The 18,485-nt window shown below is 37.3% G+C and overlaps 1 protein-coding gene across 3 annotated transcripts; it reads left to right on the top strand.

The window, feature by feature from the left end:
- The first annotated feature begins 7,155 nt into the window (after window positions 1-7,155).
- On the top strand, window positions 7,156-18,237 carry LOC18011508 (acetyl-CoA carboxylase 1). Of its 3 annotated transcripts, XM_006395966.2 has the most exons (32): window positions 7,157-7,428; window positions 8,147-8,517; window positions 8,666-8,872; window positions 8,957-9,118; window positions 9,220-9,312; window positions 9,428-9,523; window positions 9,691-9,864; window positions 9,962-10,055; window positions 10,146-10,333; window positions 10,419-10,469; window positions 10,560-10,599; window positions 10,685-10,809; window positions 10,894-11,010; window positions 11,086-11,160; window positions 11,237-11,293; window positions 11,423-11,527; window positions 11,631-11,717; window positions 11,931-12,122; window positions 12,209-12,397; window positions 12,476-12,586; window positions 12,695-12,784; window positions 12,884-13,060; window positions 13,151-13,228; window positions 13,316-13,438; window positions 13,513-13,782; window positions 13,880-14,211; window positions 14,299-14,536; window positions 14,622-14,974; window positions 15,056-15,269; window positions 15,365-15,541; window positions 15,631-17,778; window positions 17,896-18,237. In XM_006395966.2, exons 2-32 carry the CDS (start codon window positions 8,176-8,178, stop codon window positions 17,950-17,952), a joined length of 6,762 nt encoding a protein of 2,253 aa, XP_006396028.2. In that variant the 5' UTR covers window positions 7,157-7,428; window positions 8,147-8,175; the 3' UTR covers window positions 17,953-18,237. The 3 variants fall into 3 exon arrangements, with proteins under 3 accessions (XP_024006702.1, XP_024006703.1, XP_006396028.2); XM_024150934.1 differs by having other exon boundaries at window positions 7,156-7,428; window positions 10,685-11,010; XM_024150935.1 differs by having other exon boundaries at window positions 7,156-7,453; window positions 10,685-11,010.
- Window positions 18,238-18,485: the final 248 nt, after the last annotated feature.

The raw sequence follows: 18,485 nt of genomic DNA, 5'->3' as shown, positions 1-18,485 counted from the left end.
TATATCAGTCTGAACGCACTAATGAGATGACACATAAAACATGATTTCATAAGGAAAACATCTCATCCTTCAAATGCAGAAATGTTAAAGCATTTTCTGATGGTTTATCTAGATTTTGTAATTGAACTTAGAAACATGTACATAGGGTTATGCACTAGTTGAACCAATTTGAGAAAATTAGTCGAAAATATTCACTATGACTATTTATTGTCACACCATATATATATAGTATATTGATTCTCTACATGAAACGAGAATTCATATTCTTAAGTTGGTTCTTGCTCAGATCATCCCCGTACATAACTACAGATGTGTTTTTACAATTATTTATTCACGAGCTCAATTTGTTATGGTACGAGGGAATGGTTGCATATAATGTTTTAATGAAAAATAAATTGCATGTTGTCTTGATGTAAACTAGTGACTTTGTGACGTATGGTATTCTATCTGGTTGGAGCACACATAATAGGTTATCGTGTCCATATTGTCAAGATAATACAGATGCATTCAAGCTAAAATATGGTCATAAGTTTGGTTGGATTGAATGTCATCATTGATTCTTGACACAAAATCCCCATACTGGCAGAATTGAATGTTCTTTAGAATAAACTAAGTCATGCATAATCCGCCAACGCCCGAGTATACAGGACAAGATATGCTGATACAGCTGCAAGACTTAGATGCATATTGCACACTAGATTACAGTGGAAGTGGGCATGATAGAGTTAATGGAAATACCATCTTCTCAGACATAAACTTGATGTTAAACTTGATCTTCTCATACATAAATTTTTTGGATAACATTATCAACATAATCTTGAGTATCCAAGGGAATATAAAAGATAACATAAAATCACAGTTGGATCTTACTACTTTATGCCACGAGAGGTGTTGCATTTGATAGATAATAGCATAGTTCATGTTTTATTCATACTAGATGTAACTGCAAAGACGGAATGATTTCAATGGATAATTCCAACGTGAAATTCCCTGATGAATATGCTGCAAATCTATCCAACGGTGTTGACAACCATGTTAGTAGAATGTATAGTATGAAAAGTCATGATTGTCATTTTTTTGTTGCAGCATTTCTGTTTTTCTTTTGCAGCATTTGCTCCCATTTGCATTTGCCAAAATTACCCAAGAATTTCCATAAAGCAACAACAGATAAAATGTGTTTTACTTTTACACATTTACAATCTTTTCTTATTATATATGTATACTGATTCACTACGTTTGAATGTAGGTATTGTATCTTTCTTTAGAGATCTTTCTATTGGATCTCTTAAAAAAAAGGGTTACATATTCTTTAGGAAAACAATAATGTTTTAATATGTACCTTGGAGAAAAGATTTCCATCATCATTTATTTATGATTTATGTTATTGAATATTTGCTAATTCACTTACTTCGAGAAGCCGTCTTAGGAGGACCTGTCCAATATTGTTGAATGTACTCGTTCAAACGGTTTATGTTTCATTTGAAGAAAAAAAAAGTGAAAATTAAATATGAGAAAAGTTAAAGTGTCAATTGTTTGAAAAAGCATCAACGTGAAGACTTCATATTTCTTGTCCTATTATTTTGCACCACATGTACAAACAAAATTTAGAAAACATGGGAGGTAAGATGATGGCGGATATACATGGTCTTACATCATATACATGTCTCAGATTTTCACAGACATTGGAAGATTTAGTGGAATTTTTTTTTTTTTGACTTACCAACCAAGCTAGAGTTTAAATACATCCACACTTATATATTCTAAAATTATGAAAATTTGTTACCATTTGAAAGGTAACCCATAATTTATAATTTCTTGCCGTATATTATAAGTATTTTTAGTGAAAAAGTATTACATATTTTACAGCATATTTGTAGAACAAATACGAGGAGAATACTTTAACATAACATATACAGTTGGAGTACATACAACATACATATTTAGTAAATTGGTTTAAATTCTATGTAAATTATGTTTGGTTTAATCAATCGTCACACTTACACATTTTACAATTTTGATTATTATATATAATTTATTTATGTAGATCCAATCAGGCTTGGAAAAAAATAAACACTATCCAACTTGGTTTGAAGAATTGGTTAGTGGTCCCTTGTCATATGCTATATTGTTACTTATGTATTGTATTCGTAGATACGTCTTCTGGAAACATCCAGGGACAGTTAATCATGGTGTAGTTGTACATATAGTTGAAATACTATATAAGTTATGATTGGTTTAATTATCACACTTAAAGATTTTACAATTTTGATTAATATATACATATTTTATTTATGTAGATCCAGTTAGGCTTGGGAAAGAATAAACACTATCAAACTTGGCTTGAGGAATTGGTTAGTGGTTCTTTGACGTGGGCTATATCAACAACAATGTATTGTACTCATGGATACATCTTTTAGAAACATTCAGGGACAAAAAGTAACCAAAAGATTAGTTAATCCTGGTGTAGTTGTTCATTCTGACGACCTTGACTAATATAGAGAAATAAATGACATTCTTGAGATTGAGTATTCAAATGTGATTGGTATGATCCAAATTTTGGTCGGGGAGTTAGATTGACAAAGTTTGGTGTAAGATAAGTTAACTCATCTCGGAGGCTTAGTAAAGACGATCAGTTTATAATCAGATATCAGGATGATCAAGTGGGTTACCTTCCATATCCTCGAATAAGCAGTTCCAAAAATCTGTAGATAACTGTAACCCAAATAAGAGCACGAGGAAGAGTCGATGCCATTAAAGAGAATGACCCTCTGCAACAAAACATGTTTACTATGACTCAGTCTTCCGAGTATTCTCTTGAAGAGATTCAACTCGTCGCAATAGAAGAAGAGTTTCTTGTAGACATTCGAGAAGGTGATGAAGACATTCGAAAAAAAAAATTTATTTACCAAATACACACTCTCCGAGAACATACTAGCCACATAACCATTTCATAAATTATCCACAAATTTCTAAAAAAACTATTATATGCTCTCGAATTGGTGTCCGTGGAAGCTTTTTCTAAACATTTACTGATAATTATATAAATTTTTGTTGGAAACTTGTTGGTATATCTGGTGTGATTATGATGTCAAATCAATTTTAATTAACAAATGAGAGGTTATCTTGATTTCTCCTTCTGACGAAATCCCGAAATTCTTTAACGACATTAATTACTCTGGAAAATCTCTCACTATGAGTACCTCCATCAAGGATATCTCAACAAAGATATCTCAACATTTGATAAAAAAATCTATTATTTAATTAAGTGAGTATCTCAAATAGTTGAGAACTTCACTCAAAAATATCTCAAAGTTTTTTTTATTTGAGATACATTTGGATAGGTTCTCAACTATTTAAGATACATTTGAGTTAAAAGTTGAAATACTCTTAATGAAAGTGCTCTAAGGGTTCTTTTACTTTGCCGCATGTTACTCCTTCTTGCTTGAATTCCATGTTATTAATTTTATTTTTTGATTCCAAGATCACAGCAACCAATATTTCTCCCCGGTATATGTAAAAAGGATCAATTTACTTTGGTGCAGCAACTTCTCATATCATAATCTTCTCTCTGTTTTTTGTTCTTCATAGAACCCTTTAAGCAAGCCTCCCACCTCTCTAGCAACATTAAAGAAGGTAAACGTGTCATTATAGTCATTTGATTATAACGCACTACAAAAAAGTGTGTATTACATCACTTAATTTGTATCACTAAAATAAATGATATTATTTTAAATCATGTATTACCAATTGATATAAAAATATGTAATTTAACATCAGTTATGTAACTGATTTTACCATTAGTTAATTTAACATCAATTCAATAATAAATGATGCAATTTTTTCTTAATTTATATTACTTTATGAAAAAGTGATACAAAAATATAAATGCACATCACTTAGATAATTGATGTAACTATATTTTGTTGTTGACATCATTTAGAAAAATGATACAAATATTACATCAATAAAAAATGATGCTACTAATAAATTTTTAATTAAGTTTGATGTTTTGTTCCACATCGACAGTTAAGAGAGGATGTGAGTAGTTTAGTTTTTTTTATAAATAACTCTTAAAATCAATATTGATGTATTACATAAGTAAAAAGTTTAAATTCTATCTATAAAATAAATGTAAACTAATATTAAAATAATTAAAATAATTTAATACGATTTTAAATTATTATATATATATTGTAAAATTGATAATTATTATATAACAATACATCACTTATATTAGTCGATGCAAATCTTTAACATTATTTTTTGCTACCGATACAAATTAATATCGATTACAATAATTGATGAAAATATTTACATCATTTGCTTAATTGATGCAAATATTTACATCATTTGCTTAAACTTATGTAAAATATTTGCACAACTGATATAAATATTTGCATCACCACTTTGAGAATCATTTATTTAAGCGATGTAAAATTCTTTTAACATCACTTATGACTGATGCAAATAAAGAAAATAAATGATGTAAAACACACCTTTTTTTGTAGTAACGTTAGATAGTTATAAAATAGGTTCGGATAATATAATTCCAACTATTTTGTGAGAATATCAACAAGTATAAGCTTATACAACTTTGATATACCTATAATTTTATAAATTGCTTTGAATATCAAGTGTGATATTGTAATTTTGGAAGGAATAATTAACTTGAATTTTATAGATTGTTAGAATGAGAAGTTGGAATATAATAGGAAATCTTTGTATAGTATGTTAATGTTGATATTGATAAATTATTTAAATTATTTTATAATTTGAAAATTAATATGACATAATTAGTCTTGCATAATAGTTAAATTCCTCCATATCAAACACTTTTTAAAATTTTACATAATAATTTATATTATTTTTTGTAGGACACATATATAAGGTTTGGAAAATAGAGTGTTTTGGATTTTGGTAGATAGGAGTTACATTTTTTTTAATGTTAGAATTTTATTTGTGTAGATTCATGGAGTCGGGAAGTTGGCATGCATACATGAACATGAACCATTCTTAGAGAGTCCTATAGTGCGGATCACAATGCAGATGATACACAAGCTCTTAGTCAACCTATGGAGGCAGATCCAATATCCTACCAAAATTCCGGTTCAATTCCTTACTGAATGACGCCTCTTCCAACACATAGAGTTACTTTTTGTACCGTGACAAGAGAATCTACGAATCTCCATTCACAAAGATTGAATGTAAGACACCATAATCTCGCGAATATAACCTAACTTAACATAAACTCAAATAACAACTTTTTAAATAATAACGAACTCATTTAATGTATAAAAACATATTCATCTATTAAAATAAAACCGAAAAGATGGAACGTCTTAACAAAAAAGTTCATCTCTAAACCTTAAAATAAAATAACATTGTAATATTATGAAAATCTTTATTAAAATTAAATAAAAATAATAAAATACATCCATGGCTCTCGGACATTACACCACAACGACCGCCACAAGTTTTATATTGTAGTCTCGCCTGAAAAAGAAAAAGAAGGGTGAGTATTCGGGGAAATACTCAGTGAGGGTGTACTTTAGAGCACACATGATTCTTAGATACATTAATTGAAATAACAATAACGAGTATGCACAATATAATCAATAAAGACACAACAACCTATATGTTCTTAATACAATTTTACATGTCATGAAACAATCATTTCTATATGCAATAATTCACTTCAAGTCAATAATCCTAACAATACTATATCACATTCCTGAAGACCTTAGTCTAAGGTACTAATTCTCCTTTACTTTTCTTTTCGTTAACATCCGCAACTTGTCAGCTGTTTGGCCCACTCACTGATGAATCCTTCATGGAACCATGTCACTACACTTCTCATCATGTCTTTCGTGCAGCCAACAAATAATACCGTGCTCCATGACTCAACACCCATGACGCCGGCAGCAACCAATCATGCTAACATGCCTACCAAAAATCTACTTCACATAATTATGCATAAACCATATTTCAAATGCAACAAACAACAATCATATCTATTACCTAATATCAAACATACACATATTCCTACTTCAACTAAGGCATCTTAGGAATCCACATCTAGTCCTCACCTTTGCTACTTGATGAAGAATAGCAAACCCGATTCACCTTTGGACATATTTGATACACGACAGAAAAAGGATCATAACTTTCTGGTCACAGCTCGGAATAATGGATATCAGAAGATTGATCTGGATATATGGATTGAAGATATTCATGCCGGTATGTAGATCGTCTTCTAGACCTCCCTGGATCGCTGGCAAACACATCACAAGTTGGCTGCTCGCGAATCGGATCCCTGTAAATATGGCTTGAGAAAACACTCATAACTTTTAGAAGACAACTCCAAATAATGATCCGCTTACGGCTATAGCTAGATATGAGAATCTAGAATCACTTTACCAGGTTTCATGCCAATCTGATCTGATTTGGCCAACCAATTATCTCTCACGCCAAAACATGTCGGATCAGCCTTCTAGATTGCTGCAATGGTTTCTTCTTCGAGCTGTTTTGATGGTGGCTGCTCAAGTGTGACTCTGGCAGAGCTTCACCGCTCTGATATCTCTGTTTCTTATAAAGTAGAAGAAAAAATCTTAGGTCTGATCGTAGAAAGTCGGAAATACTCTTAATGAGATTATTGAAATGTCACATAATGACTTAGGATAATAATATGAATTATTTTGATCTCTGTTATATTTTTAGCAACATGTTTATAAACTAATGATGTTTTCCTAATGTTAACATGGTTCTCTAACATAACAAAAAAACTTACGAAACTATAAAAAACGATAAAACATGATTTCCCGTACGTAGCACCCAATTGGATGTTACTAGATGGCGATACAAAGGAACGATGGTTTGAAAGACCCTGTCTCAATTTAGTGAACCAATTTAAAATTGACTTCATTTGACTTTATTCTTATGGTTTGATAAATAGATACATTTGTTTTTTAGACGAGATAAATAAATACATTAAGCTCAAAACCTTCACAAATGACCATCTTTAGTTTTTTTCTTTAACACACAATCAAGAACCAATTAAAATAGTGCGGAAAAAACAAGAGTGACAAGATGAGAGAGAGAGAGAGAGGTAGCTGAGGAACTAATACGGCGCCTCCTAACAAAAAGGGATCTCAAACAAAAATAAAGACAATGGAGAAGGTGTGGAGTGTGGCGGAGGCAGACACCACGTGCACTCTCCTCTCTTCTCCTCCTTCTCCTTCTCTTCTTCATCTGCCATTATTAAGTCTTCCGACCCCACATCCTTCCTTCTTCTCTAACTCCAACCTAACCCTCTCTTCCCTCTCCCGCTCTTTAAACCCCTCTCTCTCTCCCCTTCTCTTTCTGTATTACTATTCTTCTGGAGCTTTGATATGGTTTTTTGACTTGCTCTCAAGCGAATTGTACCACGAGGTTTGCAGCTTTTCTTAATTTGAGAGTTAAGTTTTATTTATTTTCTTTGTTGGGTCTCTTTGATCTCAAGCTGTTTTGTCATCTTCATTTCGGATCTAACAGTTGGAATTTTGCTCTTTTCTTCGTTCAAGTTCGGTTCTTTTTTGCTGAATGTTTTTCCGATGATGTCGATGTGGGTTGTCAGTTTTGAGATGAGTTTGTTTCTGATCTTCAATCGCTTGTTGGAGCTAAGCTCGTAAAGTTTCGAGTTTTTCGAGTTCATTTTTCTGGAATTTCATGGTTTTTTTTCCTTCCCAAATTGGGTGATTTTAATCATTAGTTCTCGTCTAGATCTCTCAGATTTCTTTTCCTTTCTAAAAGGACGTCATTATTAGCAAAAGAGAATACTCTTTTTGAACAATTGCAAGAGATCTTTGGTTGCGATTATGTTTTGCTTTTTCGATACTTTTTCTGCATATAAATACGCAAAGCATTGCTGCCATCTATTGGATGATGCATTTTTGTTTTTGAGCTTAAGCAACTGAACATCTGTTTCATTCTTATAGTCCTGTTAAGTTGTTCACAAGTTCATGAGGATAATAGTACCAATGGGTTTTATTTTTGGTCAATTTCTTCTCAAGAGCCTGTTTCTGGTTGGAAGTACAATTCTTGAGGCAAAGTTAGCTGCATATTTGTTTGTAACGTGATTCCGTATGTCTGCTTATGGCTTGTTTTACAGATATATCTGAAGCTCACAGGACAGTAACAATGGCTGGCTATATTAATGGGTATCAAAGTGCTGTAGTACCCGGTAGAAATCATGTGTCGGTGTCTGAGGTTGATGAGTTTTGTAAAGCCCTTGGAGGGACAAGGCCAATCCACAGTATTTTGATAGCTAACAATGGAATGGCAGCTGTGAAGTTTATACGCAGTGTCAGAACATGGGCTTACGAAACATTTGGCTCCGAAAAAGCCATATTATTGGTGGGGATGGCAACCCCTGAAGACATGCGTATCAATGCAGAGCATATCAGAATCGCTGATCAGTTTGTGGAGGTTCCGGGAGGAACGAACAATAACAATTATGCCAACGTTCAGCTTATTGTCGAGGTGAATGAAAATATCTGAATTATGTTGTGCTTAGTGTACTGTATACAACCAATGTATTATCAATTACTCATGAGAAGCTTAACATTGGCAAGAAAGTTGTGGTCTTTGGAGTAAGTAGTCATTTTTTTTGTCTAAAAACTATGTGCAGATGGCCGAAATAACACGCGTGGATGCAGTTTGGCCTGGATGGGGTCATGCATCTGAAAATCCTGAATTACCTGATGCCCTAAAGGAAAAAGGAATAATATTTCTTGGTCCTCCAGCAGCTTCAATGGCAGCATTAGGGGATAAGATTGGTTCATCGTTGATTGCACAAGCTGCTGATGTACCCACTCTGCCGTGGAGTGGTTCTCATGTAAGTAAATTAACTCCTGTGAAGCTGAACTTGTTTACCAGAGAATTGTTGATCTGTTCAAAATTATTATTCTTATGTTTTCAGGTTAAAATACCTCCGGACAGCAGTTTGGTAACCATTCCCGAGGAGATCTACAGGCAAGCTTGTGTATACACAACTGAAGAAGCGATTGCTAGTTGTCAAGTTGTTGGTTACCCAGCAATGATCAAAGCATCTTGGGGTGGTGGCGGTAAAGGCATTCGGAAGGTCAGCTTATGTAGATATGCGTTCGGACTGTCACTTCCCTCTTTTCATTGTAGACTAAGCCAATTCCTATATAATGTACTTATTCTGGTTTCATTTTTTAGGTTCATAATGCTGATGAGGTTAGGGCTCTGTTCAAGCAAGTTCAGGGTGAGGTCCCAGGCTCACCGATATTCATAATGAAGGTTGCTTCACAGGTATTAGCTACTTAACTTCATTTCTTGATTTAAGAATAGCTGAGTTCTTATATGGGTACTTTGTAATGCATGGCTTTTCATTACATTTCATTTTTGTTTTTATCGTTTTGTATAGAGTCGGCATTTAGAGGTCCAGCTGCTCTGTGACCAGTACGGAAATGTTTCAGCTCTGCATAGCCGTGATTGTAGTGTCCAGAGAAGACACCAAAAGGTTTGTTAGTGGTTGATTCTGTGTTTCAAATTTTCTTGTCATATCGAAATACATTCTGTTTAACTTTATTCTTACATGCTTCGATTTTATACTCCCAACTGAATTATACTTTCTATTGACGGAGGCAAGTAATTGCATGAGTTCTTACTTTTTGGTTTGTACCATAGATCATAGAGGAGGGTCCAATCACCGTGGCTCCGCAAGAAACCGTCAAGAAGCTCGAACAGGCAGCTCGAAGGTTGGCTAAGAGTGTTAATTATGTTGGAGCCGCCACTGTTGAGTATCTCTACAGCATGGACACTGGGGAGTACTACTTCTTAGAGCTTAACCCTCGGTTACAGGTTGGTTTCGTAATGCAGCTATATTTTTTGAATTCTACTGAGAGGAGAGGTTCAATCTTGAAAGTTGAAGACTTCTCGACTTGATGTTTGAGGTCAGGTTGAGCACCCAGTAACTGAGTGGATTGCCGAGATAAATCTTCCCGCTGCCCAAGTTGCTGTAGGGATGGGAATTCCTCTCTGGCAGATCCCTGGTATGACCTGCATCCTTAGTTACGCTTCCTCTTTAGTCCATAAGCATGTGTAACGACTGTTTGTTGTCTTTTTTCACTTTAATTTGTTAGAGGTAAGACGGTTCTATGGTATAGAACATGGTGGAGGTTATGATTCTTGGAGGAAAACATCTATTGTAGCCTCCCCTTTTGATTTTGATGAAGCTGAATCTATAAGGCCAAAAGGTCATTGTGTGGCTGTACGCGTGACAAGCGAGGATCCTGATGACGGGTTTAAACCCACCAGCGGTAAAGTACAGGTAAAATGATAGCTGTAGAATTCAAAGTTAAAAGACCATTCACTGAGAACTGTGTAGGGGTAACACTTGTATAATTTTGCAACAGGAGTTGCATTTTAAGAGCAAGCCAAATGTGTGGGCGTACTTCTCTGTCAAGGTAGATATACCTGTAGATACTTTGCAATATTAAGTCATTCTCTATGTCTTAAATTTTACGACTTTAGTTGTTTTTTTTTTATTCTAACAGTCTGGTGGAGGCATCCACGAGTTCTCAGATTCCCAGTTTGGTAAGTTGTTTTAAATATTTGGGCTGCTAGGTCAGTTCTTTTCTTGAGTTTTACAAATTGAAACTTCTTTTAATCATCTATTCAGGACATGTTTTTGCATTTGGGGAATCCAGGGCCCTGGCAATAGCAAATATGGTTCTTGGGCTAAAAGAAATTCAAATTCGTGGAGAAATTAGGACTAACGTTGATTACACGATTGACCTTCTACATGTATGCCTCCTTCTTCCTACACACAAAAGTTACACGCTGTGTGTTGCAATGTACCCTGACAAGATTGTTTTTATTGTTGATCAGGCTTCTGATTACCGGGAAAACAAAATTCACACTGGTTGGTTGGATAGTAGAATTGCTATGCGGGTCAGAGCAGAAAGGCCTCCATGGTATCTCTCTGTAGTCGGCGGGGCTCTCTATGTAAGCGCCTCTTTCTCAGAGATCTGATTGTCTCGAAAAGTTTCTATCTGGTGACGTGATGTTCTATATGTCCAGAAAGCATCAGCGACCAGTGCAGCGGTGGTCTCAGATTATGTTGGTTATCTTGAGAAGGGGCAAATTCCCCCAAAGGTATTCCAATATCAGCACTCTCCTACGACTTCCTCCTAATGATATTTTAGCTAACTTTTTCTCTATTAAATTGCAGCATATATCTCTTGTGCATTCTCAAGTATCTCTGAACATTGAAGGAAGTAAATATACGGTATGCCTCTAGTGTTAATATTCTACATCTCTACATTTCTTCTTCTCCTCTTTTTTCTTTTCCTCTGCCATATTTTTTTTTTGAATATGTAGTTACCGAGGCTCACTAACTGAACATAACTGTTTTTAGATTGATGTGGTCCGGGGTGGATCTGGAAGCTACCGGTTAAGAATGAACAAATCAGAAGTTGTAGCAGAAATACACACTCTACGTGATGGAGGTCTGTTGATGCAGGCAAGTTTTCTGCTTTTTGTTTCATACTTAATTTACATGTGTCACACATAGTAACTGCCTTTGTGAATCTAACCTCCTTGGTTGATTTTCACTGTCATTGCAGTTAGATGGTAAAAGCCATGTGATATATGCAGAGGAAGAAGCGGCAGGAACCCGTCTTCTCATTGACGGAAGAACTTGTTTGCTACAGGTTTCGAATATCTCTCGCTCTCTCGCTCTCTCTCTCTCGCTCTCTCTCTCTCTCTCTCTCGCTCTCTCTCTCTCTCTCTCTCTCTCTCTCGCTTTCTCTCTCTCTCTCTCTCTCTCTCTCGCTCTCTCTCTCTCTCTCTCTCTTACAATACCACTTCACATTTTTCTGAAGTCATTTTAGCATTAAGGTGTCTGTTATTTTTGGCTTATTCAGAATGATCACGATCCTTCGAAGTTGATCGCTGAGACACCGTGCAAGCTGCTGAGGTATCTGGTTTCAGATAACAGCAGTATTGATGCTGATATGCCCTATGCGGAAGTTGAGGTCATGAAGATGTGCATGCCACTTCTATCACCTGCGTCAGGAGTTATACATTTCAAAATGTCTGAAGGACAAGCCATGCAGGTAAAAAACCACTCCATTGCTAAGCAAAATATTGGTTTCCTACAATTTGTAGAAATCGATTAACCCATCCATTATTTTCTTGACAGGCTGGTGAACTTATAGCCAAGCTTGATCTTGATGATCCTTCTGCTGTAAGAAAGGCCGAACCCTTCCATGGAAGTTTCCCAAGGTTAGGACTTCCAACGGCAATTTCTGGTAAAGTTCATCAGAGATGTGCTGCAACTTTAAATGCTGCTCGCATGATTCTTGCCGGATATGAGCATAAAGTTGATGAGGTAAACGCAATTTGATCTCCTATTTGATCAAACTTTTCTAAAAGGTTATTGGACTATGAGACTGCTCATATCTTGTAGGTTGTTCAAGACTTGCTTTGTTGCCTTGATAGCCCTGAACTCCCGTTCCTTCAGTGGCAAGAATGCTTTGCAGTTCTGGCAACACGTCTACCTAAAGATCTCAGGATCATGGTAAACACTTATGTACTATTCATAATCTGTATTCCTATCCTGCGTTATGTTTTTTTTTTTTTGAGGTTCAAGACTTCTAATGGTTTTCTTACAAAAATTCTTTATCAGCTAGAATCAAAGTACAGAGAATTTGAGAGTATCTACAGAAATTCCCTGACGGCAGATTTCCCTGCCAAACTTTTAAAAGGCATTCTTGAGGTAATTGCCTCTTATTTTTTTTCCATTCGAGACGTTGAAATTTTATTTCCCAAACCTGACTTTTACACGTTGAACTCTTCCGTCTACTTCTTGCAACAGGCTCATTTATTATCTTGTGATGAGAAAGAGAGAGGTGCACTGGAAAGGCTCATTGAACCATTGATGAGTCTTGCAAAGTCTTATGAAGGTGGTAGAGAAAGTCATGCCCGTGTTATTGTTCATTCCCTTTTTGAAGAATATCTATCAGTAGAAGAATTATTCAATGATAACATGCTGGTAATATATGATTCAGTAGCTGATATACGGCTTTTTGGATACTAGGTATGTCTGAGGAGTCTTAATAAGCTCTTAATTTTTGTTGAATAGGCTGATGTTATTGAACGAATGCGTCAGCAATACAAGAAACATCTGTTAAAGATTGTGGATATAGTACTCTCACACCAGGTCTGTGATCATCCTTCTCACACCAGGTTTCTCTTATCTTTATCACTATGTCATTGAAATGGTATGCTCATGTGTTCTTCATTTCAGGGCATAAAAAACAAAAACAAACTCGTGCTCCGGCTCATGGAGCAGCTTGTTTACCCTAATCCTGCTGCGTACAGAGATAAACTTATCCGATTCTCGACACTTAATCATACTAATTACTCCGAGGTGCGTTGGCTCTTTTTTAGTTTTATAAAGTTCATATTTACATTCGTCAACTGATGATCCGTTTTTGTGCGTAGTTGGCGCTCAAGGCGAGTCAATTGCTCGAACAGACCAAACTAAGTGAACTTCGTTCAAACATTGCTAGAAGCTTGTCAGAGTTAGAAATGTTTACAGAGGATGGAGAAAATATGGATACTCCCAAGAGGAAGAGTGCCATTAATGAAAGGATGGAAGATCTTGTGAGCGCATCTTTAGCTGTTGAAGATGCTCTCGTGGGACTATTCGACCACAGCGATCACACACTTCAGAGACGGGTTGTTGAGACTTACATTCGCAGGTTATACCAGGTTAGAGATCATTCTATTGCACCCTTATTATTTTTGGACTACAATTTATTTAACAGTTACAACATTGGCTTCATTTTAACTCGGCTCTTGTCATTAGCCCTACGTCGTTAAAGAAAGCGTGAGGATGCAGTGGCACCGTTCTGGTCTTATTGCTTCCTGGGAGTTCCTAGAGGAACATATGGAAAGAAAAAGCATTGGCTCAGATGAGCTCGAGACATCTGAAAAAGGATTTGTTGAGAAGCATAGTAGGAGAAAATGGGGGGCTATGGTAATAATCAAATCGTTGCAGTTTCTGTCGAGTATAATTAGTGCAGCATTGACAGAAACAAACCACAACAACTATGAATCTACCGGAGCTCCTTTATCTGGCAATATGATGCACATTGCTATTGTGGGCATCAATAATCAGATGAGTCTTCTTCAGGACAGGTACTTGACGCAGCCTAACTGTTTCAACAACCTTAGGTACTATAGTGTATACCTTATATGTTGACATTGCTGGTTTGTTTGTCTCAGTGGGGACGAGGACCAAGCTCAAGAAAGAGTAAATAAGCTGGCCAAAATTCTCAAAGAGGAAGAAATTAGTTTTAGCCTCTGTTCTGCTGGTGTCGGTGTGATAAGCTGTATAATTCAGCGAGATGAAGGACGAACACCCATGAGACATTCTTTTCATTGGTCGATGGAGAAACGGTATTATGCAGAAGAGCCGTTGCTGCGTCATCTGGAGCCTCCTCTGTCCATATACCTTGAGTTGGTATGATCGTGACTATGAATTATCATTACATATTTACAGTATCTCGCATTCTTTTTAATGATTGTTTACTAAATTTCTGACGCAGGATAAGCTGAAAGGGTACTCCAATATGCAGTATACGCCTTCACGAGATCGTCAATGGCATATGTATACTGTAACAGACAAGCCATTGCCAATCAAGAGGATGTTCCTGAGATCTCTTGTTCGACAGGCTACGATGAACGATGGCTTTATGTTGCAGCAAGGGCAAGATAAGCAAATTAACCAAACACTGTTCTCCATGCCCTTTACATCGAAATGCGTTCTTAGGTCTTTGATGGATGCCATGGAGGAATTGGAACTGAATGCCCATAATGCTGCCATGAAACCAGACCACGCACATATGTTCCTTTGCATACTACGCGAGCAGCAGATAGATGATCTTGTGGCTTACCCCAGGTTGATATGACTGTGTCCTTGACAAGTTATGTTTGTAATGTTTCAGACCTTACGGTAATAATATTCACGTATTTTTCACAGGAAAGTTGAAGTGAATGCAGAGGACGAAGAAAGTACAGTCGAGATGATCTTAGAAGAAGCAGCTCGAGAGATACACAGGTCAGTCGGAGTGAGAATGCATAGGTTGGGTGTGTGCGAGTGGGAAGTGCGGCTGTGGTTGCTGTCCTCTGGACTAGCAAGTGGCGCTTGGAGGGTTGTGGTTGCAAACGTGACAGGCCGTACATGCACTGTTCATGTAAGTTCAGCTTGCAAACATTTGATTGTACAAACCATACAGATAGTGTAAGTACACATCTCAATGACTTGACCTGCTGTGATTCGATGTTTCAGATATACCGAGAAGTGGAAACTACTAGAAGAAACAGTTTGATTTATCACTCACTAACCAAGAAGGGTCCTTTGCATGGAACCCCAATCAATGATCAATATAAGCCGCTGGGATATCTCGACAGGCAACGTCTAGCCGCAAGGAGGAGTAACACTACTTATTGCTATGACTTCCCGTTGGTTAGTAACGGAATTCAGAATATTCGCGCATATAGGTTTACTCTTTTGGCTACTTCCAACCCCTCTTTTGTTAATTCTTTCCTTTTCAGGCATTTGAGACAGCCTTGGAGCAGTTGTGGGCATCACAACATCCGGGAGTTAAGAAACCATGTAAGAATACTCTTTTCAATGTTAAAGAGCTTGTATTCTCCAATCCGGAAAGTTCTTGTACATCTCTTATTCCGGTTGAAAGACCACTGGGGCTCAACGAGTTTGGAATGGTGGCCTGGTGCCTAGAGATGTCGACTCCTGAGTTTCCTATGGGACGGAAACTTCTCATAGTCTCCAACGATGTCACCTTCAAAGCTGGTTCTTTTGGTCCTAGAGAGGACGCATTTTTCCTTGCAGTGACTGAACTTGCTTGTGCCAAGAAGCTTCCCTTGATTTACTTGGCAGCAAATTCTGGTGCCCGACTCGGGGTAGCTGAAGAAGTCAAAGCCTGCTTTAAAGTTGGATGGTCGGATGAAGTTTTCCCCGAGAATGGTTTTCAATATATATACCTAAGCCCTGAAGACCATGCAAGGATTGGATCATCTGTCATTTCGCACGAAATAAAGCTTCCTACTGGGGAAACAAGGTGGGTGATTGATACGATCGTTGGTAAAGAAGATGGTATTGGCGTAGAGAACTTAACAGGGAGTGGGGCAATAGCGGGTGCTTACTCAAGGGCATACAACGAGACTTTTACTCTAACCTTTGTTAGTGGGAGAACGGTAGGGATTGGTGCTTACCTTGCCCGCCTAGGTATGCGGTGCATACAGAGATTAGACCAGCCGATCATCTTGACTGGATTTTCGACGCTCAACAAGTTACTTGGGCGTGAGGTCTATAGCTCTCACATGCAACTTGGTGGCCCGAAAATCATGGGCACAAATGGTGTTGTTCATCTTACAGTCTCAGATGATCTCGAAGGCGTATCAGCAATTCTCAACTGGCTGAGTTATATTCCTGCTTACGTGGGGGGTCCTCTTCCTGTTCTTGCCCCGTTAGATCCACCGGAGAGAACTGTTGAGTACGTCCCAGAGACCTCTTGCGACCCACGAGCTGCTATAGCTGGGGTAAACGACAATACCGGTAAATGGCTTGGTGGTATCTTTGATAAAAATAGCTTTATTGAGACTCTTGAAGGCTGGGCAAGGACAGTAGTGACTGGTAGAGCTAAGCTCGGGGGAATACCCGTTGGGGTTGTTGCAGTTGAGACACAGACTGTAATGCAGATCATCCCAGCAGATCCAGGACAGCTCGACTCTCATGAAAGAGTTGTTCCGCAAGCAGGGCAAGTCTGGTTCCCTGATTCCGCGGCCAAGACAGCTCAAGCGCTCATGGATTTCAACCAGGAAGAGCTTCCATTGTTTATCCTAGCGAACTGGAGAGGGTTTTCTGGTGGGCAGAGAGATCTTTTCGAAGGAATACTTCAGGCTGGTTCAACAATAGTAGAAAATTTGAGAACATATCGGCAGCCGGTGTTTGTGTACATCCCGAAGATGGGAGAGTTACGTGGTGGAGCGTGGGTTGTTGTTGATAGCCAGATAAATTCGGATTACGTTGAAATGTATGCTGATGAAACTGCTCGTGGAAATGTGCTTGAGCCAGAAGGGACGATAGAGATAAAATTTAGAACGAAAGAGATGTTAGAGTGCATGGGAAGATTGGATCAGAAGCTTATCAGTCTCAAAGCAAAACTGCAAGATGCCAAGCAAAGCGAGGCTTATGCAAACGTCGAGCTTCTCCAGGAACAGATAAAAGCCCGAGAGAAGCAGCTTTTACCAGTTTACATCCAAATCGCCACCAAATTCGCGGAACTTCATGACACTTCCATGAGAATGGCTGCAAAAGGAGTGATCAATAGTGTTGTGGAATGGAGCGGCTCGCGGTCCTTCTTCTTTAAGAAGCTCAAACGGAGAATCGCCGAGAGCTGTCTTGTGAAAAACGTAAAGGAAGCTTCCGGAGACAACTTATCGTATAAATCTGCAATGGGTTTGATTCAAGACTGGTTCTGCAAATCCGATATTTCGAAGGGCAGAGAAGAGGCTTGGACAGACGACCAACTGTTCTTTACATGGAAGGAAAATGTTAGTAACTACGAGTTAAAGCTGAGCGAGTTGAGAGCGCAGAAACTGTTGAATCAACTTGCAGAGATTGGGAATTCGTCGGATCTGCAGGCTCTGCCCCAAGGTCTTGCTAATATTCTAAACAAGGTATGGAATGAAACCCTAAAGAAATTCGAGGTTTTGTAACTTTTTGGTTCTCTAGTATTTTTTTTTTCTGCATGGCTCGTTTTTTTGGGGAGGCTTAAGTGAATATTTGTGCTGCAGGTGGAGCCTTCAAGAAGAGAAGAGCTGGTGGATGCGATACGGAAGGTGTTGGGTTGATTATGAAAGAGGTCTAGCTTGAGTTCCAAGAAAGATTGTCCTTTTACAGTTGCTTGTCTCCTACGGTGACAGAAGCTAGTTGATTGAAATTAGATTTGGACCATCTTCGTTCTATTTGTTGGCCCTAGCTGTACATGTTGTTGTAGCATTGTCATTACCGTATAAGCGAATTCATTCAACATGTCAATATGCCTAAATAAATGTATTTTATATTGTTATGTATCGTTAACTCCGTCACTCAACATAAACCTCGTCTGTTGTTAACTCAACTTTTCACATATATATCAACAAGATATTTGGAACTGGTCCTGTGGATGTAACTTCCAACAAGATATTTCAGAGAGTTCCAAATAATGCGTATATGTTAAACAAATATTAGATTCACAGGTGCAACACTTGAAACGCGTGATTGGTACAGTCTCATCAAGAATTGGCAATACATGTAACAATCGTATTGGGTTGAAACTGAATAAGAAACAAATCTAAGAGAAAATAGATAATGATTAGTGGACATGATCTTGAAGGAAAGAGAT

Source organism: Eutrema salsugineum, unplaced genomic scaffold (assembly GCF_000478725.1).
Source record: "Eutrema salsugineum unplaced genomic scaffold, Eutsalg1_0 scaffold_6, whole genome shotgun sequence".
NCBI lineage: Eukaryota > Viridiplantae > Streptophyta > Magnoliopsida > Brassicales > Brassicaceae > Eutrema > Eutrema salsugineum.
Note: the sequence above shows the minus strand (reverse complement) of the source record. Positions and strands in the feature narration are given on the sequence as shown.